This window comes from Blastomyces dermatitidis (genome assembly GCF_000003525.1).
Source record: "Blastomyces dermatitidis ER-3 genomic scaffold supercont1.11, whole genome shotgun sequence".
In the NCBI taxonomy this organism is placed as follows: Eukaryota; Fungi; Ascomycota; class Eurotiomycetes; order Onygenales; family Ajellomycetaceae; genus Blastomyces; species Blastomyces dermatitidis.
Window position 1 is genome coordinate 2,104,857 of NW_025544784.1, and position 24,109 is coordinate 2,128,965.

At 46.4% G+C, this 24,109-nt stretch overlaps 6 protein-coding genes across 11 annotated transcripts; 3 read left to right on the plus strand and 3 right to left on the minus strand.

The window, feature by feature from the left end:
• Positions 1 to 446: 446 nt before the first annotated feature.
• On the minus strand, positions 447 to 2,879 carry BDCG_08665. 4 transcript variants are annotated; one of them, XM_045424454.1, is made up of 4 exons: positions 2,262 to 2,879; positions 2,049 to 2,139; positions 1,785 to 1,969; positions 447 to 1,717 (listed from the first exon to the last, which is right to left on the minus strand). In XM_045424454.1, exons 3-4 carry the CDS (start codon positions 1,896 to 1,898, stop codon positions 1,121 to 1,123), a joined length of 711 nt encoding a protein of 236 aa, XP_045282637.1. In that variant the 5' UTR covers positions 1,899 to 1,969; positions 2,049 to 2,139; positions 2,262 to 2,879; the 3' UTR covers positions 447 to 1,120. The 4 variants fall into 4 exon arrangements, with proteins under 4 accessions (XP_045282637.1, XP_045282636.1, XP_045273160.1 ...); XM_045424453.1 differs by having other exon boundaries at positions 1,785 to 2,139; positions 2,258 to 2,879; XM_045424452.1 differs by having other exon boundaries at positions 1,785 to 1,977; positions 2,049 to 2,879.
• A 2,094-nt stretch (positions 2,880 to 4,973) lies between these two features.
• BDCG_08667 lies at positions 4,974 to 10,484 on the plus strand. Of its 2 annotated transcripts, XM_045424457.1 has the most exons (3): positions 4,974 to 5,462; positions 5,528 to 8,164; positions 8,361 to 10,484. In XM_045424457.1, exon 3 carries the CDS (start codon positions 8,376 to 8,378, stop codon positions 10,023 to 10,025), a length of 1,650 nt encoding a protein of 549 aa, XP_045282639.1. In that variant the 5' UTR covers positions 4,974 to 5,462; positions 5,528 to 8,164; positions 8,361 to 8,375; the 3' UTR covers positions 10,026 to 10,484. The 2 variants fall into 2 exon arrangements, with proteins under 2 accessions (XP_045282639.1, XP_045282638.1); XM_045424456.1 differs by having other exon boundaries at positions 5,009 to 5,462; positions 5,528 to 10,484.
• BDCG_08666 (uncharacterized protein) lies at positions 5,895 to 6,648 on the minus strand. Its single transcript, XM_045424455.1, has one exon. The coding sequence runs from the start codon at positions 6,630 to 6,632 to the stop codon at positions 6,240 to 6,242; it is 393 nt and encodes a 130-aa protein (XP_045273161.1). The 5' UTR covers positions 6,633 to 6,648; the 3' UTR covers positions 5,895 to 6,239.
• A 1,682-nt stretch (positions 10,485 to 12,166) lies between the features above and the next one.
• BDCG_08670 lies at positions 12,167 to 19,984 on the plus strand. Of its 2 annotated transcripts, none has more exons than XM_045424458.1 (4): positions 12,167 to 14,483; positions 14,578 to 18,549; positions 18,606 to 19,789; positions 19,884 to 19,984. In XM_045424458.1, exons 2-3 carry the CDS (start codon positions 17,898 to 17,900, stop codon positions 18,749 to 18,751), a joined length of 798 nt encoding a protein of 265 aa, XP_045282640.1. In that variant the 5' UTR covers positions 12,167 to 14,483; positions 14,578 to 17,897; the 3' UTR covers positions 18,752 to 19,789; positions 19,884 to 19,984. The 2 variants fall into 2 exon arrangements, with proteins under 2 accessions (XP_045282640.1, XP_045282641.1); XM_045424459.1 differs by having other exon boundaries at positions 18,616 to 19,789.
• Positions 19,985 to 20,258: 274 nt separating this feature from the next.
• BDCG_08671 (uncharacterized protein) lies at positions 20,259 to 23,796 on the plus strand. Its single transcript, XM_045424460.1, has 2 exons — positions 20,259 to 20,746; positions 20,836 to 23,796. Exons 1-2 carry the CDS (start codon positions 20,501 to 20,503, stop codon positions 21,637 to 21,639), a joined length of 1,050 nt encoding a protein of 349 aa, XP_045273162.1. The 5' UTR covers positions 20,259 to 20,500; the 3' UTR covers positions 21,640 to 23,796.
• Positions 20,591 to 24,037, minus strand: BDCG_08672 (ribulose-phosphate 3-epimerase). The gene is made up of 3 exons (XM_045424461.1): positions 23,244 to 24,037; positions 22,479 to 22,730; positions 20,591 to 22,345 (listed from the first exon to the last, which is right to left on the minus strand). The coding sequence occupies exons 1-3, from the start codon at positions 23,484 to 23,486 to the stop codon at positions 22,076 to 22,078; spliced, it is 765 nt and encodes a 254-aa protein (XP_045273163.1). The 5' UTR covers positions 23,487 to 24,037; the 3' UTR covers positions 20,591 to 22,075.
• Positions 24,038 to 24,109: the final 72 nt, after the last annotated feature.

A 24,109-nucleotide genomic window follows, 5' to 3' on the forward strand; every position in this document is an offset into this window, starting at 1 on the left:
CTCGAAGAATCAAATATTTTTAATGATATCTCCATAATTTAATAATTTATTTTCTGTGTGTCTTAATCCTTTCATTTAACTTAATGAATATGAGAGGGGCTTCTCTGTATCATTATCAAAAAACATCTGATTCTTGTTAAAAACACTCAAGTCTGATAAAATCAATAACTATGCTTATTTTAGCTATAGAACTCTAGAAAAATCTATCTCATGTTCTTCAGCATCTTCTTTATCTACTATTGCTTTCTATCATCATTCAGTAATCAGGTGCAAGTAGTTATTATTCATAATTGTATTGTAATGTATTGTTTGATGCAACACAATAATCATTATCAAATATAACTTCTTGTCAACAATTCTCATAAGAAGTGAATGAGATACAGTTCTCTCATCTGATCTTTGTGTGTAAAGATATCTCACAAAGTTCTCAAAGGCAAATGTCAACAACAAATTGTGAGATTAAGCTTGATCTCAAGAGAGCTCAGTCAAATGCAGGGAGACTAATTCCAGACTATGTTGACTTCAGATATGAAAATGATGTATGAAACACAGACTTGCTGATTCTTTAATAGCATAGCCTCACATCCATGAAATGGCAGCCAAAATGAACATCTTTAACCTGGTAGGATGTTCTGAAATTGATCTCATAGTACAGCCCAAGAATTGAGCAGTGTTGCCTTCTTGTCAAGTTGAGTTTTCCTCTGTTCATCATGTATTTGATCATCTAAGAATGTTTGATATATGTTCATCAATGAGTGTACTATACATGTACAGTATCAATAGAATATTTTATGCAAACTAGTCAAATGACACTGTCAGAGCTCTTGATTTTTGATGCTCACTTCTGTGATACTTGACAGAAGCCATTCACTCTATCTCTCTCTCTTGCTGCACAAGATGGAATCAAATCTAGCATCTTTGAAGCTTGAGCTTATTCATGACATGATAACCAAGATTAGTGATGAACCACTAACAACATCCCAGATGGCCAAGGCTGCTGGCTGCAGCAAGCACGCAATCCAACAAATCCGCTCTAATATTCGGGCACACCCATGCTTGAAACATTACCTCAGAAGGGACATAGCAAAGTTGCCAGCTTGTCCGAGCCGATTCAAACCACCTACTCATAAAACCCTGGAATCCTTTGTAGTCGTTGCGCCTCTTGGAGATCGGGGATGAAACAGGTTACCTGATTCAGTGAGAAGTCATCAATCCGAGACCCTCTACTATTTACAAGTCTCAGGGCAAAACCCGACTCGGCACTTTCAGGAGGGTCGAAGTGTGCATGACACCACTCCTCATTGATGTTCATTCCGTCCACAAGGCACTCGGCAGCCATCGCAGCTGTAGCCTCCTGGGTCTCGATGTAAGAGCGACAGAAACCCCTGAAGAGCGGAGTAAAGCGCGGAAACGGAAGAGTGGCGATCTCGTCTGGCGAAAACGAATCGAGCAGCTCTCGGCTGTATTCCCGTGTGTGCTGATGCTCCTTTTGATATATCACGCATTTCTGCAGAGGGTCTAGGTGGTAGTGTTTATCGGTAAATATGACCACATAGAACCTAGGCTTGGAGTAGGAACGGAAACGAGGGAAACCCTTTTTGTATTGAGTATAGAGGTTATACTTCGTCTTGTCCTCTATTTCAAGCAGACCTTCCTGGGATTCGAATACAGATTTTGCAGCCCCGAGATCATCCGCAGGCACGCAAAGCTCAAGGTCCTACAAGCGCGGAACAGTAAGCATATGGACCTGCGGCGGGAGGCAGATGCGAAGAGAATGGACCTACATGAACGACGCGTGGTGCGTTATTGTAGTTCAGAGCGAATTCGCCTATAATGCAGACAGGAATGCCGGCCTCCTGTAATAGTCCCAGCAGCAGACGGATTTGCGAAAAATCCATGGCGGCGCATATGTCTTGCAGGGAGTGAATCTCGGGAGGGAATGTAATTGCCTGGTATGAAATAGGCACAACTGGGAGTCTTGGGTAGCAGATGGTTAACTGAATTTTGCGTGCATCTGGTCAAACATACCAGTCAGGTAAGCTGCTTACGCGTGAGCCCGTCCTCAATCAGTGACCGAATGGCATGGAAGGCTTTTTTATCCCTTCTAGATGAGACGTCTGGGGTTCCAGATCAATCGGTCTAGTTAATCGTGTCACAATGGGTGTTGTAACAGGCGAAATGTTAGTTGACGGCCGTCTTGTGATGCGTCCTTTCAGCGGAAAACTGGATATATATATACAACAGAACGATTACCTACATACAGAAACTAGCACTGTCCGTGAATCCTTGGTCTTCAGCGCTCTTTTTCGCCAACCACCCATCACTCCACGTGCCAAAAAAAATTGCCTATATCGAAGAAGCCATCAAGATTTTAGGCATGCAGTAATACGCCGATGCGGTTGTTCGCGTCCTTGGAGAGGGCTTGAACGTAGAGGAACGGAAAGGCTTCAGTATCGGAGTCGAACTCGCGGCCAAGCCCGAACTGTTACTCTTTTTCGACGAACCTAAGTCTGGCCTTGATAGCCCGACGGCCTGGTCCATCTGCAAACCTGATGCGAAAGCTTGCTGACGGAAGGACAAAGCCATCCTGTGCATCATCCACCAACCGTCATCTTTTTTAATGATCGATTGCTTTTTTTTGACCGAAGGGGGGAAAGCGGTTTATTTTGGAGACCTTGGGAAGAACATGAGCACACTGGTCGAATATTTCGAGAAGAAGGGAGCCTCAAAGTGTCCCCTTGACGCCAACCCTGCCGAGTGGATGCTGGAGGTTAGTTATTGGTGCTTGCTCCTAGTTCCCATACCAATAAAGACTAGCCAGCGATCTAGAACTCTAGCGCAGAGAAGGTTAAAGTGCAACGTTCGCTGGCTGTTATGAAGAGGGAATAGTCGCAGAAGAACCGGGGCTCTCAAGAAGGATCTCCAGAATCCGCAATGCCGCTATGGTACCAATATCTGATTTGCCAACAACGGATGCTTCAACAGTACTGGCGCAATCCAGTATACATTTACTCCAAAGCGTTTATTGCTATTGTCTCGGTAAGTTGTTGTTCAACAGATGGAGGCTATGCCTAGAGTACTTCTCTGCTTGATTTTACGGCTCTCTCTATTTCTTCGGGTATAGGGTATACAATCACTAAATATTCTATAGCCTCTTATTTATTGGTTTCACCTTCTACAACGCCCCGAAAAGTCTCCAGGTATTACAAAACCAACTGTTCAGGATTTTTATGTTTCTAAACATGTTTCCTATGTTGACACAGCAAAGTATCCCATCTTACATCGCAATGAGATCATTTTATGAGGTATAGTTAGAAACCCCGTTGCATAGATTTGAAGAAGCTAACACCCTTCTCACACATAGGTACACAAGCATCCATCAAAAACTATTCGTGGAAAGCTTTCATACTTTTAGCTCACACACATGGTAGAGCTTCCTTAGAACAACCTCATGGTTGTCCCTGCTTTTTTTCGCCTGGTACTATCCGATGGGGTTTCAGCGGAAGGATCTTCCACTTTTATGGTTCTACGTTTGGTTCTATGGTAGTTTCCAGTTTCAGGGATTGACCTAGCCGAAACAGCTGGCAATGTCGGCCAGTTGTTATTCTCGTCAACTCTCATCTTCTGCAGGTAGGCATTCAATAAGATGTACTGTCTAGAACCATATGGTAGTTGTTCGCTAATCTTGTAATCACACAGTGTCCTTGCCACGCTGGATGCCATGCCACGTTTGTGGATCTTTCTTTATCACCTCTCCCCATTCATCTACTTTGTTTCCTCTGTTCTTTCCACGGGGTCGCTAATGGTCGTCTCCTCACTCCAGACAAAACTGACATGTGTGAGTATTGCACAATTATGACAACTGACGATTACCTTGAGCATGTCAATATCTATTGTGCAGATCACTGGTCCAACATTGGCATTTTGTTCGCCTTTATTCCTGCGAAAATTGTGGGCGCAGTGTTTTTCTATTGGCTTGTTAGGGTAGTTACCAAAGAAGGGGGGAAAGAAGGAGAAGAAAGAATAGAAATAAAGTACACGAGCGTTTTTCTATTCACTTAGACTTAAACTGTGCCGTTGTATTGTCTCACAGTATGGAACTAGTCAACAGACAAACTACAACTATAAGGATATAACAACAAATAAATTCAGTTATTCATACCAAAAGACAGGCAATAATTAAACCAATGCATTTGACTTGATCACTTGACATGAGGGGGGACGAGAACATGGTAGCTATCTAGAGTATGTTTATACACCGTCTGTTTCCTTGTGTACATTGTTTTGTACAGTACATACTTAGGCAGCACGTACTCCTGATATTCATTTTGCCGGTGTAGCATCGATATACGATCTACATATTGAGTGATAAGTAATATACTCCGCCTACTGAATATAATGATGTATTCAGATATTCGTTAATACCATGCTCATTGTTACCTCTGCAACAATCATGATGTTACACCAGTTCAGAGATGGCAATCCTCGGCAAAAAGCTTGTGTAGAGCATACATCAGAACGTTGATAACGATTAACAATCGCGAAGTTGAGGGGACAGGACAACGAATCAATTTACTGGATGCAAAATCCTCGGATGGAGGAAGGGCATTCATCCAAAGGCCCCATTTGTTGACCTGCTACGGTCCTAAGTTCTGGAGGGCATGAAATTGTATAAGGGTTCAAGACCTGGGTTCGACGACATGGTTAGCTATTCAGTCTTAAGGGAAGGAAAAAACAGTGGTTCAAAACAGAGCCTCTACTCTGTAACTTCTCTTGAGATGCAACTATTTACAATCCCCAAGCGCGCATTGCGCCAACAAGTTCTTCATCTTCATGGCTGACTTCAACTGGGCGTGGAAGGGCTGATAGTTCGTCTGGAGTATTGATCATTATTTGCTGCCGAACAAGCGGGCATCTATCATGCCCAGTGAAATTTACCCTTGTGGATAGCTATTCTGGTACTCATGGTTAAGTTGGCATGAGGTTGGACTTGGAAAGATAAAAGGCGCCGGATTGTGGGTAAGAGGCGGATTAATCATCGCTTGAGCCTCACACGCAACGTCTTGCTTCCACTCCGGCACAGTAACCGCCGCCTTTCCTCTCTGCCCACGCTGCCCTCGCCCAATGATCCCTTCCCAACTACGGGCTCCCTCCCGGCGAGATTATTGGATGAGAATCAGCTACTTGCTTTGAGCTTCATCGTTAGTGGGGATGCTTTAGTTTTTTTTCTACCGCCCGCCATCCTTGATCCTTGCTGGCGGTTGGGGTGTTGCTGCGTTGTTTCGGCGCGCATTTTCACTTTCACAGCCTATGAGAGGCGGCGACTAGTTAACTACTTCTGCTTGACAAGCAAAAGAAAAGAACGATGCGTAGCCTACCTTTCCTTTGCTTGGGAGAAGAGACTGCGTTTTGGGAATCTTGCAAGCCCTGGATTCATGAACTCCCGGTGAAATCCATCAACGGTATGGTATCGTCAAACGCAGATCTCCAATGACATCATCGCGGGAAAGATAACTAATGGAAGAAGAATAATAAATAGCAACACGGAGCGAGGTGCATCGGCAGTTCGAAGACACTGCCACGCACTTTTCGTGGACTTGGGGGCTAGTGCGATTAGGCTTCCAAATCTAGCAAAGCGAGATGGACACATTCGACTACTGCGTAGACAGGCTTTCAACATCGAAGTTTGCAATAATAGCTCCTTGAAGGGGCCCCAATTGCCTCGCTCCCATGCCAGGCGGGTTCCAAATATTCACGCAAGTCGATCCGCCTCCCTGACAAAGGACCCTTCCTCAGCCAGAAGAGGTCATAAGCAAAAGGGCTTGAGTCGACGTACCGCGTACCGATCTCAAAACCGGAAAGTTCTCCCCCCCCCGCCCCCAAGCCACTATGCCACGAATTAGAACATCAAGAAAGCGGAGGAAAAAAGGCAAAAAACTGACAGACAACATTCTATTAATTAGGAAGTAGAACAATTTAAGTCCTTCATATCTTCACACTAAGCAAGGAATGGCTAAAGATTTCATACTCCTTCAAAGTTGAATCGCAGAGCCTGCTCTGTGTTGTTTTGTGCTATGGCAAACGTTTCTAAATATAACTAGTAACGTAGTACATACAATCTTTCGCTGACCCTCCATCTCTCTCTAAAAAAAAGAAAAAAGAAGAAAAAACAGACAGTCACAGGTACAAAAGCAGATACTGATGAGCAATTAGATCTAAACCGGGGAAGTGGAGTCTTATCAGGAGCCGGGGACACCCCACGCCTCTGGAATTATTAATAGTTGCACCCTGTTAAGCAGCAATCTTTGCAGTGCTAAGTCAATAATAGGGTATCCATTGTACAGGACACATGTAACAAATTTCTCAACGCCGAAGCAAAGAAGCTCGCTGAGATTTAGGGTGGAAACCATCAGTTCTTCAAAAGAGGCTACAAAGAATATCTTGTCAAAACATTTTTGCATATCCTCGAGAGCGAGCAACACCACAGCTACTCCGGGGTGGTGATAGTTCCAATAGGATAGGAAGGCATGGATGAAACCATCCGACGAGCCGGGATACTTGGGTCGAGAGTTGCCCAGCTCTACACAGCGGAAGAGCTTCGTCCAAGACTGCCCACCGACAACTTTCAACATTGCTAAAAATTAGCTAGCGGCACAGTCCATCGCGGAATCTAACCCCTCTCCCCCTCCTCTCTGCGGATGCCAGAACAGGAATTGATCGCGCTTGTACGGAATAGTGGCGGCGCCGGGGTTGAGCCCATGAACAACGCCTGGTTACGCCTGGTGTAACATGGTGCCGTTTTTCCCTTGAGCGGACGCAGCTTCACTCTTCACCAGCAATCTGAGTTTTGGTTCGAAACCCCCAAACCCCTGGTCAACTCCATGGTAACGAGTTTGCCTCATGCGCAAAGGCACCGGTTTGCCTTGCATAGCTTGGTGACAGCTGGAGCTAAAGCGAAACAAAATCAGATGGGCAGTTACTCCGTACATGCCTTTTTTGATAGTTAACTCCGCTTAAGTCATGAGCGGTTGTGTCGAGATTTACTAACAGCAGCCGTCGTGAACATGAGTTTACCATGAAGCAACGCATTTTTCTTTTTTGCCCTGTTTTTTAATCCATCGCGTTCTAGCTTCAAAAGTAATTAGCCACTTTCGATTGCCTGGTGACATTAGCGCAAGCCAGTGTCCCCAGACCTCGCTGCCCCGCGGTGATCCCAGTTGAACGGAGGATTTCCCCAGCATCAATTATTACGCTGTATTAATGAGGAATTGAGGATGCCCCAGATCCCCCAATGTGGCTGACTCGCCAAGGAGTCGCCGTCGGCGCAGGCGAACGATGTTGTTTCCGATCCAACTGGCACCTTACAACTTATTGGAGACAAGGGGCTTCAACATTAGTCTACTTACCCCAAAGGACCATAGCAAGCCGTGTAATTTTCTTTGGGTACAGCGTATAACTATGCTATAACAGCATCTTACGTGTTCAGCCAGTCTGAAGCGTCCGGATGTTTGCTTTTGCTCAGTCGTTCCCCTCTAAAACGCTGAAAGCTGTGCCGCAGGATGCTAGTTGAAATTTCACATATTTCTCCCTCGGCACAAAATCCACCATAACGAGTGTCACCATGCCGATTCCAAGAATAACTCAACTCGAAGATCATGCACCCGAGTCTCTTTTGGGTCCCGACTCCCCGGAGTTTGGGTGACGGCAGATCTTGGATGCCGTAAGGAGGAGAAATGATGACGATCCCCGGCCTTGACTTTCCCTGCACAGGGCAGGGCTATCTTGTAGGCTGCTTTCGTAGCCCCTTTATGATTCTAATGCGCCCCAGACATCCTTGCATGTTTCTTGGGCCACTGGGCTAGTTAGAGTCTTGTTCGCAAACTCGCCAGGCACTGCCGCTATCAATTGACCTGGCGAACCAGTTTTGGACAAACAGCCCCCAACGCCCGCATCCTGCCCATGCAGGGGCTGACCAGGGTTGAGCTTTGCATCACTCGATTCGACCAGAGTCGACAACCAATTTTTTTTTCTTTCTCAGCGTAGAAATTATGACTGGCTGTGCGGCTCTGCGACATCTCCTCGTGTGTTGCTTGCTCGTTTGGTTAATACTTGACGCCGTACTCGATTAACTACCAGGGCCATTAAGTCTAGTTAGGATGGGCCGGTAAGAAGTTTCTTTATATTGAGTGATGATCCCCTCCACATGAATACCTCCGAAGAGCTCACTTATACTCGTATGTCTGACATGACATCATACGTTCATCTTTCTGTCTCTAATAATACCCACTTTTTGCTCAAGCTTCGAAAGCTTCTACGGATGCCACGACCTTGGGGAGGTTGCTGACTTGAGTTGATAATAGTTTGCTTATGTTAAAATGGCAGATATCGGGTTCACCCAAGAGATAAACGACGTTCCTTATATTCGCTTTTCCGGTGATGAGCCATCGAGAGACCCGTACTCTTTATCCATGAATGCGACTACTCTGCCTTTTGTAACAACCCCAGCTAGCTACCCCTATGTTTCTGATACCTGCGAGCTCCGACATGATGCCATAGCGGCCGGAACAACATACACGGAGACTCAATTTCCATACTTGGTAAAGTCTGCCGATAGCTGCTCGCCAATTCTCGCTACGGATGAGATTGCACACGTTAGGTTTTACCAGTTGCACACATTATCAGCCCAGGAGAGCGATGGCGAACCCAGTGGTTTATCTCGTTCAAGCTGGAGATACGAATCCCCAAGCGGATCATGTGGCGGTGAGACAGAAGCCGATTCTAACTTGAGTGAACAGTCGTGGAGCCATGTATATGCATCCCGAGAGTCCCAATGCACCAGCAGTCATAGCCCATTTCCCTCGCCTCTAAGTGACACTTTCCAACATCGAGGGCCATCGAACTGTTTCCTCTCCACAAACGTGGAAGGCTCTTATTGTGGAAGTGAACACTCAGTCAGCCTTCGCGAAGTCCAACACTACCCTGATCCAGACCCGGAGGCAGAACAAAGGTTTGAAATCGACTCTGGATGGGCTGGACGATCATTTACCTTCCACGCAAATTTCCCCAAGAGGAGCTCATTTCCTGGAGTCATCAAATCCTCTCTTGCAGACCAAGACGGACAAGAAGTTGGAGAACTTCCAAAGGAGATCAATATCCAAACAGCCTCCCCAATGACCCAAATTCAATCCGAGCAAGTTCCCAGAACAGAGCCGGGGCCGCTCCCACGCAAGCGGACAGCATATTCCATCCAATCTCAACGAAGCATGCCATCACCACCACGGAAATTAAACAATAACCGCAGATCAACGCGCAACCACGTCCTCTCCAAGCCGGCCACAAAACAGGGACGCAAGCTAAAATCAGGGCGGTCTATTCGAGGCCCTTACTCCTCTTGGTCCCAACAGAAGCCCAACGATCGTCAGTTTATCTGCGTATTTGCCCCATATGGCTGCCACAGTACCTTCTCTGCCAAAAACGAATGGAAGCGCCACGTTTCTTCTCAACATCTCCAGCTTGGATTTTACCGCTGCGACGTGGGAAGCTGTAATGTTTCCACCCCAGAGGCGTCATCATCCTGCATTCCGACCTCATCTTCACAAAACCTGCGCTCACCCAATGACTTCAACCGCAAGGACCTTTTCACGCAGCATCAACGACGTATGCATTCTCCGTGGGCGTCATCTAACAGAGTCTCCCCAAGCAAGCAGGAGCAAGATGCCTTTGACAAGAGCCTAGAGAAAGTGCGTAAGAGATGCTGGATTGAGCGGCGGAAAGCGCCGCGGCGGAGTATATGTACCTTCTGCGGCCGGGAGTTTTCTGGCACCTACTGCTGGGATGACCGTATGGAGCATGTTGGGAAACATTACGGGAAGCGCGACGTGGAAACCTGCGAAGATGTTGCGTTGAGAGAGTGGGCGGTCCAAGAAGGGGTTCTGAAGCCGGTTGCTAAGGATAAATGGGTGCTTGCTTCTCCCAAGGAGGCGGCGGAGCGTCGCACCGAGGACTTCCAAAATGCAATGGCGTAAGTGAGCAATGTCGCGTTCTAGGGGCTTATATGATCTTACATGCCTTTTGTTGAATCGACTGATGAATCTTTTTCTTTTGGTTCTGTTTCCACTATTGGGCTTCTCCTACGGCGCGGTGTGCTTTAATGACATGGAAGTGCAGATATATATAGCGGTTGGATACGATTATGATTCATGTGAACTTGGTTGAACGGCTGTTAGATATTTATATATAATATTGAACGCAATAGTTAGCTTTTACTTCTCTCCTGTTCTACTGTTCTGATACCCCGTTAATGATACATGCACTACTACTACGCGGTTCACTCAATTTCAACAGACCACCCCTTAAACTTCGAGTACATGCACATGAGAATCTGTCAGAGTTTCATGATGAAAAAAGAATAAGGCCGTTATGGCTGTATCACTTTGAATTTCCAAACATTTTTGTTGGATTGAGAACCTACACTAACTTCCCCAGGATCGTAACCTCGTTCCACCTTGTAACCTAGGGCTATACGAACCATAATAATAATATCATGGCCCCAGAATAGGGTTACAGGTTAATATCAACAGAATATCAACAGAATATCAAATAGAGCTACATATATATAAGCCCGCAGTAACCAAATAACCCCCCCTCCAAGAGAAAAGGAAGTGAAAAAAAAAGATCAATGCAGCAAGAGACCCGCTATGCACTGCACAGAATGCAGGGTGTTGTCGTATATATTATACGTATATTATACGTATATGTATGTATGTAGGTATGTTGCATTCGACGAATAAGCATGAAGCATAGCTCAACAACGGAGTACGAACAGACGAAGACTAGCAAAACTAGCAGCAGAATGAAATACAATCGATGCAGCATTCACATGCCTCCTCGCAAAGGAAGCAACAACAGAGCGTTGCCAGACTGATATCATAGGAAAAGAGATATTAGTGATACTGTAAATTTTTGAAAGGGAGAGGTGGGTATATAATATATATATATATATATGTGTGTGTGTTTTTGTGTATGATAATAGACGTACCAGGCCATTAAGCATCCACGTTCTTTATCCCTGGGGGATTCTGGCGGAGGAGCCTGTTGGTATTGCATCTGCATCTATGCGGTGGTTTGTGTCAGCCGTTATTTATGAGCTTGGGCGCTCCGGCAGCAAGGAACGGGAGGGAGGGATAGGATAGAGAATGGAAAACGTACCGGAGGAGGGCCCGGAGGGGGATATCCCTGTTGCGGATAGCCCTGCGGGTAGCCACCGTAGCTAAAGCGGGGACAAAAAACTAGTGTGTTAGGTGGTTGTTGTGAGTGTAGAAGGGCGAGCGAGCGGGTGAAGGGGATCGAGGGAAGAACTTACGCTTGCTGGGGAGGTGGAGGCTGTTGCGGGTAATTACCCTGAGAAGCCATGATGATGTCTCTAGATAGAGGAGAGAGCGAGATAGGGGTAAAGTTGTTGGGGTTTAACGCAAGGAGAAAAGAGTAGTCTCTAGATTATAATTTAGAACTGGAGAGAATAATGGTGGTATAGTTTTGCTCGCTTGGGGTCAGCAGACTCGATAGTTGTGTTGGATCGTATAGACGTCTAGACACAGTAGTATCTAGGTGATTATTATTCGAAGAATAACAACAACCTCGCCACCGAGGGAATTTTGGTCGTAACCTTATAAGTCTTATAGATGATGAATCGATTCCGGGGTGGATAATAATGATCTACGCGGCGTAGAACAACCATCGCGCCGTGATAACCCTATTAGCGCCATATTAGCGCCAATTTAGCGCCTAGCCACAGTCCAGCCACGTCGAGCCACATACTTAGTCATCCCGCTTGTGCCTGGGCCCTGTCAGCCAGCCAATCACACAATAAGCTCTCCCGCTCAGCCGTCGGATAAATGGCTTCACCGGCACCCGATGGTGGCATCCCCACAGCAGCAACCAGTAGGAATCGATGGCCCGCGTTCAGCCCTAGACCCTGAGCCCCGCTCTGGTGAGGCTTGACGAGGATCAACAGTTCATCCAAAGGCGGAAGGAAGCGCCCTGAGCTAGCCAATCAATCCCGAGGCAGATCCATTAAAATGGTCAGCTGGACACAGAATTGAATATCATGATCACCAGACTCCGCACTCCCGCAGCAACAGCGATTCGGGCATTCCTTGTGCGTATTATTATTATTATTATTATTATTATTATTCATGCACGTTTGTTAATTATCTTGCTAGTGCAGCGTGTAGATTACACATGTACAGCGTTGGGATAAAGCCACTCGAAAGAGGCGGAAAGAGGGAGGGAGAAACATGTTTTAGATTTTTCAGTATCTGGAACTTTAAAAAACCCGGGGGGACGGATCAATGTCTTTAGTAGAACAACTTACGGTAAGGTAAGTAGGAAGGAGTTGGTTTTTTTTTTCGAAAAAAAAAAAAACATTACAATAGGTACTATTAGCATTATTTTAAAAAGTGCCGCAGAGGGGAACCGCGCTAGCTACTATGTTTCAGCGAGCACATAGAAATCAGAAGGGGGGGAGAGATTCAAAAATAAGGAAAATCGAAGAGGAAAAACGTAGGTTATACATAAAACTACTGAATCGCGGGAGATTTTCAGGCGATTATTGAATAGACCAGGGCAAGATATATATTTAGGGAATAAAAGAAAAGAAAAGAAAAGTAGAAAATAGAAATAGTAGATAGGTAAACCATCATACTCGTTACAGTCATCATTCAAAGTACGTTAAAAAGTAGATTCGTAGTCCGCTAACATGGTGAGATGTTGGACGGATGATAAGAATCCGAAGGAAAGAAGTGTGGAGGCAATAAATGCTCCAGCTTGGAAAATGAGAAAATTAAGATCAGACAAAGTGAAAGAGGAACAGAGAAAAAGAGAAAAAAGTACACGAAAAAGTAGAATGAGAAAAAAGAAAAAAGAAAAAGAAAAAGAAAAGAAACGAATTAGACAAGTCGAAAAGAAGAGAAAGCTGAAATAGAAGTAGAGGAGATTGAAATAGAAGAAGAAATTTTGGGCTCGTAGACCAACGGTGTTCTACAACATAACGGGAATAAAGGGGTCGAGCCCACCCAACTGATGAGCATCGAACAGAGACGGATCGAAGAAGGATGATGAATCAAGAACATTCATCGACATTTGTTCAACACCATCATACCCACTAGGGAACCCCTGACCATAGAGATCTGAGTTCGAAGTCGTCGCGTTGAGGTCGTCAAGGTCGATAGTCATCGTTGAGTAAAGATCTGTGGTTGTTTCTGGTGTGATAGAGACCTCGTCCGATTGACTTGGGTTTCGGCTGTCGTTCTGGTCTTGGGAGTCATTTGTGTAGCCCTTGCTGTCGTTGGGTTCGGAGGGACTGGCAGCGATATTTTCCTCAGCCACGTTGTCACTGTCGATGACGTTGTCGATGACATATTCTTCTCGTTGTTCCATCCAATGCTTTAGCACATCCATGGGAGGAAGAACGCCGCCACCTTTACCACCGCGTTTTTCGCTGTCTTTTCCGCGGCCTCCGCGCCCACGCTGACATGGGTTGAAGTGGGTGCGTCGAAGGTGAGCGGCGGCATTGTAGTTGGCGCCGTACCGTTTTCCGTTACGGCAAGCCTTGCAGTTTGCGAGGAACTGCTTGTCAGGCGAGATGTCAACACACACCCAGACTTTGCGGACCATTGAGTGGACACGCTCAACGTGCCTCCTCAACTCGTGTTCGCCGTGAAAGCCATCTGGGTGTTCCTTGCAGTTACCACAGTAAGTCTTCGTTCTGGCGGGACGGTGAACAGAGGCTTTTGGAATTGCGGCTACTTCTCGTGACGTGCCATCTTCCGACGAAATCCTAAGCATTGTGTGCTCTGCAACTTTTGAGTGTGAAGCAGTTTTCTTTTCTTGTTTTGGGGCGATACGCCGTGTGCCTTGCACAATTTGCTCCTGAGTCCTCCGCACAGCCCTAGACTGATTTGACAGCGACGAGCTATCGCTCGCGCTAGACAGAGAATGCTTCATCTCAGAAGATGAAGGAGTTAAAGAAAGGGGGGATGAGGACGACGGGGAACAAGCAAGGGAAGTAGAAGGAGAAATGTTAGGGAAAGCAGGCCTGGATTCAGGCAACGATTGAGAAAAAAAGCGAACATTATTCATGTTACTACTCGAACGAAAATTCGAAATAGGAGATGGGGAAATGCAATAATTAGCGTCATTGTTTATGTTTAATGACTGATGAGAGAGATGAGAGGAAGAAGAATGATCATCTAGCGTTGCCAGATTGTTAGGCACTGATCCGGTCGAATCGAACCGGATCATACCCATTCCTCCGCAGAGAGAATCTGTTGTTGCAGTTCGACTCATCTCAACAGCTGCGGTCGAGTTACTTCTCGAATAATTTCGAGATGGTGGGGGAACCAAACCGTCAGAGAAGGGGGTGGTATACTGCCACTTCTCGTTGCTCAACGGGGAGGACTCGGGGCCGGGCTCAAACATGAATGGTGAGTCAGGAAGACCATCCAAAGACTGCTGCTGGGCGTACTCCGAAGGGGAGTATTCGTGAATATTGCTGATGTTTAGCTGTTGGGCTTGGAGGGAATACTGTTGCTTAGGAGCCAAAGGTGTCGGGGGGGTAGTGGCCGAAACCGGGACGCCTAGTGAGTGTGGAGATGACACATTGGGGAGCTTTCCGGCTTTCTGGAGTGGTGAACCCCCGTTCCGCGACCTGGTCGAGAGGCGACGGTTCACACGGACAGTGGCAGGAGATGCACGTTGGGGAACTGGGCGACTTGGATCAACCGCGGTTTGAGATTCCGGAGTCTACATGCAGCCGATGTTAAACCAGTGAAGAGGAGACAAGAAGAAGGGACATGAAAACCAAAGAAGTGGTGACCTACGGTGGCTCGCCGTTTGGCTGGAGGTGATGCTGAAGCTATCGTGCGCGGCACATCTTCCCAGGATCGTTTGGCAGCAGGGTCCGGGGTTCCACTCGCATCGCCGTTTTTCAACGTGTTTCCGGCGAGTACATTTTGATGAGGCATGAATGAGATGAGGAGTTGGCTCCAAAGTTGTTCACGTTCCAACTCGGGGAGATGTGCATTGTTGGCCAAAAAGACGTTCCGGGAGGAGGTGAGAGCCGATGTGAAGAGGCTATCGTCGAAAGTAGGGGCCATGGCTATGTTTAGATGTGCCTCAAATCGTGTTATCCAAGTGTTGTAGTTGGAGTCGTGGTTGTGGTTGTGGTTGTGGTTGTGGTTGTGGTGGATGTGGTTCCGGTCCTGGTCCTGGCTCCTTGAAGGAGTTACGAGAGAGAGGGATTTTGGGGAGAAGGCAGGTAATCTGGGTTGTATTAATTAATATTCAGTTTTTCCCCAAAAGCGAGGATCAGTATTATTGAATTGACATACAAGAGGGATAGATAGTCAGAGAGAAGACTTCCTGATCTTCTGATCTGATAGCGAAGCCTTTGCAGGACTGTCCTGACAAAATGTCTGTATGTATTTCGGGAGGGAGTGAAAGGGAAGGCCGAGAGAAGAGCAATCGGCGGAGGGCGAAGAGAGGACAAGCAGGACTATAAAACGGAGCAGAAATTCCTTCTAGCTGGATTGGGGGATGCAGCCGTGCATGAAGCCGCAGCCAATACGAGCATGTCGAAGTTGAATAACCATGAAGTTATTAAGGCAGTGATTGGAGAGTGAACCCGCAGGGCCACTAAGGATGAAGGAATGATGAGAATTGGGACTGGTTTGACCCGGTGCAGGATCCTCGTATCGCGACATCAATAATAATTATTATTATTGGGATCCGGCACAAAGACACAAAACAAACCCGGGTTCGACTCTCTGGCTGGCAGTTCCAGTTGGAAATAGTTACGGGAGCGTATTCTGACAGAACCTTCGTCCCTTTGTCCAACCAATACACTTCCAGCTAACTAGTTACTGCTAGCTACTGCCAACCAGGACTCCAATGGACCCGCAGCTTCAAAGTGAGGCGACCAAAGGAACGTCGTCCTGCCGCAAAATCGGGCGACGGTTGGATTGTGAATGGGCCTGGCTTTTGGCCCGGCTGCTTAGGGAGTTGCCGGCCAGTTGTCGAATGAACATGGGCTCCAATAATAATTGATCCAATTCTCGCCCGTGGGTCATGATGGGTTTTTCTTGTTCCTATTATCAACAAGATGGTGCCCCACCAAACCGTTCTCTCTTTTCTCTCTCTCACCATCACAACAGTCCTGGCTGAGAAAGCTTTAGACCTTCCCCTGCCGCCTTCACATTCGTCCCGGGATTCTCTCAGGATCATTTACTCTATACACCGTACGGAGTATACTCAAGTGATAGGCCTCCAGAGAGTTCCTACATCATCTGAGACGACGAGGAGAACTGCGGAACTGCGGAACAGCGGATAGCCCAATTCATTATATCCCTAGGTTACTACTATTGTCGACGCCAGGACAAGAATCCGCTGCAGTGTTTGGCAAAATGTCCATTCTTTCTTCCAGCATGCATCGATTCGTCCCTTGAAACGGTTGAAGTGAAACGCCCAAATACAGTGCGTGACTGGCGCATAACACACAATGATGCCCTTTCCCTGAGGGATTAGTTGCGTTGTCAATTATCCCGTGTCGTCTAATGTTTTTGTCCAGAGATGAAAATGCCCATTGAAGTCCATGCATTAGAGCTAACCTCGTGAGCTGTTTGGGGTGCTGATGGGGGCCAACGACCCCATGTACCAGGGCTTACTGGATGTGAGCCTGCCACGTAGCCGCCGATGTATGCAGCGTCAAGCGTCGAAGTTGCACGCCAAGCCGCCGGGGAGACATCTGCAAACCAGTCATGACCAAGCGGCCACTACAATTCAGTGACGCCGTGCTCTGACCAGATTGAACGGAACACCTCGTTTAAAATGATGTGGATCTATGCGATGACCCTCGCAAATCAGGGACAGTCGTGCTTGCTATTGCGACAGCAGGACAACCTTGGAACTTCCGGGAACCGGAGTCACATGCCCCCATGCTCCCCTCAATCAACTTATCTTTGACACTTGCTCGACAAGCTTGCAATCCGTCCAACAATATCATCCTCCTCGAGGAGTGCCGGTGGCACGCCGCTTTACTGACCATGCTGCACCTGAGGGAGGCGAGGCTTGGTGAGATACTACTGGGTAATCGCCCATGACCCTTGAGGTTTGGGGCCCTCTTTGCGTGTGCTTAGACCATCCAGATAGCAAGATTGAAGGGTGATGAGTGTCTACTAGTAGCAGTAATTCCCAGCTCTTGGTAAAAGAAGGGGCCATGTCAAGCCCAAGCGCTTAATTAATGGTTGATGGTTGCAGCTTGCCTAGAGCCATCCTCTAGGCTGAAAGCAACAGCGCTCTTCTTAAAGTCATTCATTGCCTCAATTCATGGCGTCAGCTGTTCTGCTAACTAAACCTCTCTTGCGAAGCCAAAAAAAAAAGGGATAACACTCAGGCATTTACAATACCTATATCCAAAGTAATTCCACCCAATCCGACAAGCGATAGAATGTCAAGTCTCCGACTCTGAGTTGCCTTAGACACTTTGACGCTGCGAAACTCTGGCAGCTAGCATAGCAAACCCTCAGGACTACACGATCGGCTGAATCTGTGCCATCGTTCTCGAGTGTGTCGCGGCACAAGCTTTTCTTGATGAAAAACACCCAACCACTAGGCAAACGGAAGCCTAATGAGAACAATGATTACACCCTGGGAAGAGTGGGGAACCACAATGTTGCCATAGCTGTCTTGCCTGATGGAGAGTATGGCACTTCCTCTGCAGCAACAGTGGCAATGGTGTTTTGTTTTCCCAACATTAGAACGGCCTGATGTCGGCATTGGCGGCGGCGTCCCAAGTCAGCATGATATCCGCCTGGGTGACATTGTGGTGATTAGTCCGCGGGATGGGATGGGTGGGTGGTGGGTTCCAGTATGACTTCGGCAAAACGATTCATGAGGATAATTTCATACAGACAGGGGTTTTGAACCAGCCGCCAACAGTCCTACAGGCTGTGAATAGACTCAAGGCACATTTTGAAAATGAAGGTCTTGAGCTCATGAAGGTTGTCAACAGTGTTCTTGAGAAGAAGCCGAGGTTACAAAAGAAGTATAAGCGACCAGAACCAAGTAGTGACAGGCTATATAAACCTGGATTCATTCATCCCCTAAACATTAAACCAAGCTGTGCGGTAGTCTGTGGTGATCATCCATCAAAGTTGACAGTTCGTGCCCAACGGACTGAAGATGGTGATTATCCAGCAATCCACTATGGTTTAATTGCTTCAGGAAATCAGTTGATGAAGGATGCTATGATTCGAGATAGACTAGCAGCGGAGAAAGATGTTCTGTGTTTTGAAATGGAGGCAGCCGGACTGATGAACCACTTTCCCTGTCTGGTAATTCGCGGAATATGCGACTATTCAGAGTCTCACAAGAATGAGGAATGGCAACGATATGCAGCGATGGTGGCAGCTGCATATGCTAGAGATCTTCTCTACCGCCTCCGTCCAGGGAACGTGGAGGTTGAGAAGCCGATCAGGGATATCCTTTCTTCTGGTGAGTCTGGCTCAGTCGATACTCCTTCAAATCATCCCGCTAATCAATGTTTTAAGTTGAGCATAGGGTGAATCAACTGCAGCAGACTTCTCAAAAAATAGCTTGTGCCGTTAAACACCTGGGCAACGAGACAAACAAAGATAGATCGAACGCTGGTTATCACCGCCAGACAACAAAATGTGCAATCCGCTTGGAGCCATAATTCATGGCCATTCTCCATTGGAGATTCGACCGACATTACAGCGAATACATGCCTCTCCCCATCCATGGTCAACCCTCTTCTTTCTTGTTTGGCCCTTTCCATGGTGATATTCCTTTGCCATATCCACTTCTATCAGTGGAAGATATTGAAAACCACTCTAATTTTCACAATGAGCATCAATCTGGAATCAAAAATCCACAACATCCCAATCTACCACATCTGTGATACACCACTCTCTCTGCTCACTATATCAGCTTGTTGAGGATCTCTGTGCCTCAGAGTTCATTATGATGGGCTATGAGTGTGAATACTTTTTTTCCATTGCAAGCCTCACTAGTCATTGGCTTGCATTTCAGACTCTCAGGCCAAAGATCCCGCCTATTAAGCTATTCTTACCAGCATGGTGGAAGCACTGGTGGATGCATTCAAAGAAGACTAGAACACAGAATTCACTGAAATAACACAATGGACAAATTCAAACAGCAGAGTTTCAATTTCATGAGAGAAGAGACCTCATTCTGAACTTCAAAGATTGGCCTTTATTGCACAGTCCCTGGATTTCCATGAGACTGGCTTCAGTGACATGACAGTGGAGCAACCTTTCTCCAAAAGAAACATCAGAGTGCCGAATGGAAACTTGTACACACTATAGTGATTAAGATTTATACAGTGAAAAATTTGAGGGTTCAGTAAATTTATCGGCAAAAGCTCTGACTTCAACATACAGGTAGTGTGGCTGGCTCAATCCACAGAGAGTCTCCATGTATCCTTCTGTACCATGGCTACTAGCTAGGAGCCGCAAAGCTCAATCTGCTTGAACATTAGAGAGAAAGACATTTTAGTTTCTATAAGCTGAGGTGTGAGGACTGAATGGATAGACAATTGATGACACTGCAGGGCATAGCACTCTTAGAGGGAGGATTCTGGTCGCAATTCTAAACAAGGACAGCCAGATGCGGTTTACTTTCCTTAAGGCAGGTGAATGTTGTGCAGGAGGTACAATCACTTCTCTATTTTCAGACCTGTTATCTGTCAACAGTATGTAACATAAATCAGTTGAATGATCACTCTTGTTCATATTCTTTTCAATGAAGAACATATACAGAGCATACTAACTTCTCAGTGTATTCAGATTTTTAAATTCTCCTTGCTAGGATGAAAAGAGAGAAGAAATCAAAGAAGCCTGTATATGACTATTCTCTTCATGACTTTCATAAGGCTCCATATGCCTGGGTAAGAACAGATTAAATCCGTAGAGTCATAGAATATATTATAGTTCATGTGTGAAGGTTGTTCTAATTATTCACAACAGATGAGGATAATTTTTGATAAAGGGAAAAGACACTCAACAGAAAGCAAGTAACTTGAAAATCGCAGTGACATGAGCAGGGTCAAAGGGTGAGAAGAGTTGGCTCTATCTAATATGAAATGAAAATAAAGAAGTTCTTGACCAGAGTACAGAGAGAGAGAGTGCTATCCCTGTTGCTTCCTCCATTAGTTAACTACAGAATAGACAGCAAGACATTTTGCACACGTGACAATCCCCCAATCCACCGGCTTCTTGACATCATCGGTTGTTTGTTCCTTCAGCCATGGATTTTGTTTGTGGTTATCAACACGCTTTGTTCTATCTGCTGTTTCTAATTCATTATTCAAGAGCTCCTTCACTCTAATATTTCTGCATTTCTGTACAGGCAAATTACAGATTTATCTAATCCCTAGCAACCAACACTCGTCGGGTCTCCTATCATGGCTAACTCTCTCCCCAAATCCTACTTCTCTGACACCGACACGCTCTATCTCTTTACCTCCCTGACTGCAGGCTCATCCCACATAATCACAGCCACCTCGCGAGTGGAAACAATCCTAAAAGCCAACAAAATTCAGTTTCGGGCTGTTGATGTTGCCACAGATGAGGAAGCCCGCACAATGTGGCGTAGGCGGTCAAAGGGGAAAAGCCTGCCCGTGCTGGTGAGGGACGAGATGGTCGTTGCGGTTAGTGGCATTTTTACTTGTATATTACATATATTGGGTGTATATTTATACACGGGTGCATATGTCGTGGCTGACAGAACCATGCTTAGGATTTAAAAGAGATTGAGGAATGGAATGAATATGGGGAACTCAAAGAGCAACTGCAGATTTCGCAGTCTAAAAGTAGCCCCATACCGTCGGCCACGACTACTGCTTCGTCAAAACCGGATATTACTGCCCCCTCAGTCACAGCCGCTGCAACTTCAGTTCCCAGAGAATCCACTCCCTCACGAATCCAAATACAAGAGCCCCCCCCGTCAAGGGAATCACATACGGAAGATCGCATCACGCTCGCTTTACGACAAGCCGGGGAAGAGGCAGCTTCAAAAGCTAAGGACAACACAAGAACAAACCTAGCCGCCAAATCGATCTCAACACAGCCTGAATCAAAACAGCCGGAATCACAACAGTCTGAGGCTACGACTGCCCAAGGGCCCTCGGCTGCATTAGAGCAGGAGAGTCCTAAAACTCCCGAACCTGAAGCGAAGCGGAGCCCGGAATCCCTGGAGGCACCGAAAAGTGCACCAGAGCATATAAAAGAAATTCGTCAAAGCATCTCGGCTGACAGACCGTCACTCTCTGGGGTAGCTGCCGAATCCACTGCTGACTTGAAGGTAAACAGCCCCGAAGGAGTGTCCATGCCGGTGCATCATCGTGGGTCTGTGGTCTCTGCCACGTCGCCCAGCGACCAAGACCAGCTTGTCGAAGAGCTTAGTACATTGCAGGAAGGGGCCATACTTGAGGATGAAGGAAAAGCTGAGAAGCCAGATGCCGTTCCTGCAACCGAACACGTCGAAGGGAAGGAGAATGATGCGGGAGAGGGAGCAGATTTACCCACTACAAAGCAAGGATGAAGGTAGCACGGAGAAGAAAGTGGGCGAAGGAGAGACCACCGCAGAAACCTCGGAAGACTGAGTCTGAAGTGGGTTATGAGGAGGCTACGAGAGCTAATCCAGGATTTATACGCTTAGCTAAAATGATAGAAAATAACCCCTTTAATCAGGATAATTCACTAGCTGCTGCTCTGCTTGTGCGGTGATCCCTATCTTTATATCACATCTGGGTGTATTGCACCTTTGATCCTTGATACAAACGCCACAAAGACATTTAAAGGGCCATTCCCGAATTCCTTTTCCCTTTGCGGGTCTCTTAGGCGCAACCGCCCCAGCAACATTTTTGTATGTACAGTACGGTATTGAGAGTATTTACGTCTTCTACATCGGCTGTTTCTGCTTATTCCCTGCAAAGCATCAATTCTATCTAACCTTCATGGACTTCGCATTGGCCTCCTCAAGTGGACTTTTTCCTCTGATCCTCAACCGCATTCCTTAGTAATTTAATTACATGCCCAGGATTCTGTGCATGAAATACAGCCGACCCAGCAACAATCACGTTGGCCCCAGCGTCCGCCGCTAGTTTCACGGTGTCCTCTCCCAGACCCCCGTCGACTTGAATGTTAATCTTGGGATACCGTGCTCGTAGCGCCCTGACCTTCTCCAATTGAGACTCCATGAACTTTTGTCCGCCAAATCCGGGTCTCACGGTCATGATGAGAACCATCTGTGGAGGATTATTGGTTAGTATTAGATCGAAATGCCAGAGTCCAATCGGAAACGGGCAATTTTGGATATCGTACAAAGAGGTTATTTATTATATTTGTTATGGCGGTAGCGAGTGGTTATGGTAGACTCACATCAGGTGTGTCCAATTCATCTTTCTGATCAAGTATATCCCACAACACATCAACGTCCGTCTCTGGCTTGATAGCTATACCAGCTCGCATACCGCAATCATGGATATACCGAATAAGCTCGGTGGGACTGGTGCGGCGCGTTGTGGAGTTATCCATTGGGTCTTTCGCGGCGGTTGACGCGACGGCTGCTTCATAATGGAAACAGTATAAGTTGCAACCTGCTTTCTTGAACTCTTTCACCCATTTCTGTGGCTATGTGGGTGACATCATGCGCAGTAACAGGAGGGGGATTTCAATGCTGTTTTGGCGCTGGACACACAACCCTCCCCCGGCCGCCGTTTGTTGGGTGGCTGGGTGGGGGGTTGTGGGGCGCAGCAACCCCTCCTCTCTCGCAGCAGATGAGTTAGCAAATTATTCTTTTCCAATAAAATTGGATTGCAGGCTGCCTGTTTTCATGGTATCGTGAATTAACAACAAAGCGGAATTGAAACTATTCAAACAGCCCTGGACCTAGCAACTGGCAAATACAATGGGAGGTTGGGGAAGCGCCTCCAAAGTCAAATATTACGCCCGCGCTCATTGGATACCGTCCAATATTGAGTCGATATATGTTAAAAATGAACAAATAAATGAATAATTAATAAAAGCCAATTCAAAGAATAGGAAAAAGAAAAATGATAATCCGATAAAAAACACAACTCTGTGGTCATCGAGAGAAACAGATTACTCCACGGCTGAGGGGGATTATAGCAAACCAAAACTCACCTCTGCAATCATCATATGGCAATCAAAGGTACCTTTCTCACAGTGTTTATTAGGCTCGGCTACATGTTTCCGGATTTTGGTTACAACGGGCGGGCCAAAAGTGATATTGGGGACGAAATGGCCATCCATGATATCCACATGAATCCAATCACCTCCCCAGTCCATCACATCTGAACATGCTGACCCAAGGGCGGCAAAATCTGCCGATAGAATGGACGGAGCAATGATAGCTGGCGGCGTCATGGTTGGAAGAGGAGGAGGAGGAGGAGGAGGGGAGGAGGGCGGACAGATGGCGAATGAGTGGGCTGGAAGAGAGGACAGATGGACTCCTATAGAACGAATATGGACGCGAGGAAGAAAAATAAATAAATAAATAAATAAACTGATCAAGGAATCCTAGGCAGAGAAATAGAGAGGTGAGATGATGCGAGTAGCAAGAACAAGTTAAGCTGACCTCGGGGAGGGGTAAAGCTCTCGCGGGCAATAGAAGAGACAACCTAGGTAGTTAATAGTTAATTAATAACTAACTAAGAAGAAGAAGAAGAAGAAGAAGAAGAAGAAGAAGAAGAAGAAGAGAGTTGTCACCAAGACGCAATTAAATGCTATCTACAATAATAACAATGCTCAATTGCTGCAATTTCTGCAATTTCTGCAATTTCTGCCCCGCCATTTCCGAAGGAATAACAAGGAAACTCGGAATGCCGAGGCTATCCCTGATTGGGAAAGGCAAATCTTACACAATTTAAACTAAGTTAACCATCAGTCCAGTTAGTTATTAACTAGTTAGTTATAGGATATGTTCATTCAAATATTCCGTAGTTGGGTAGCCTACGCTACTACGTACTGTATGTCCTGTACAAAATGTA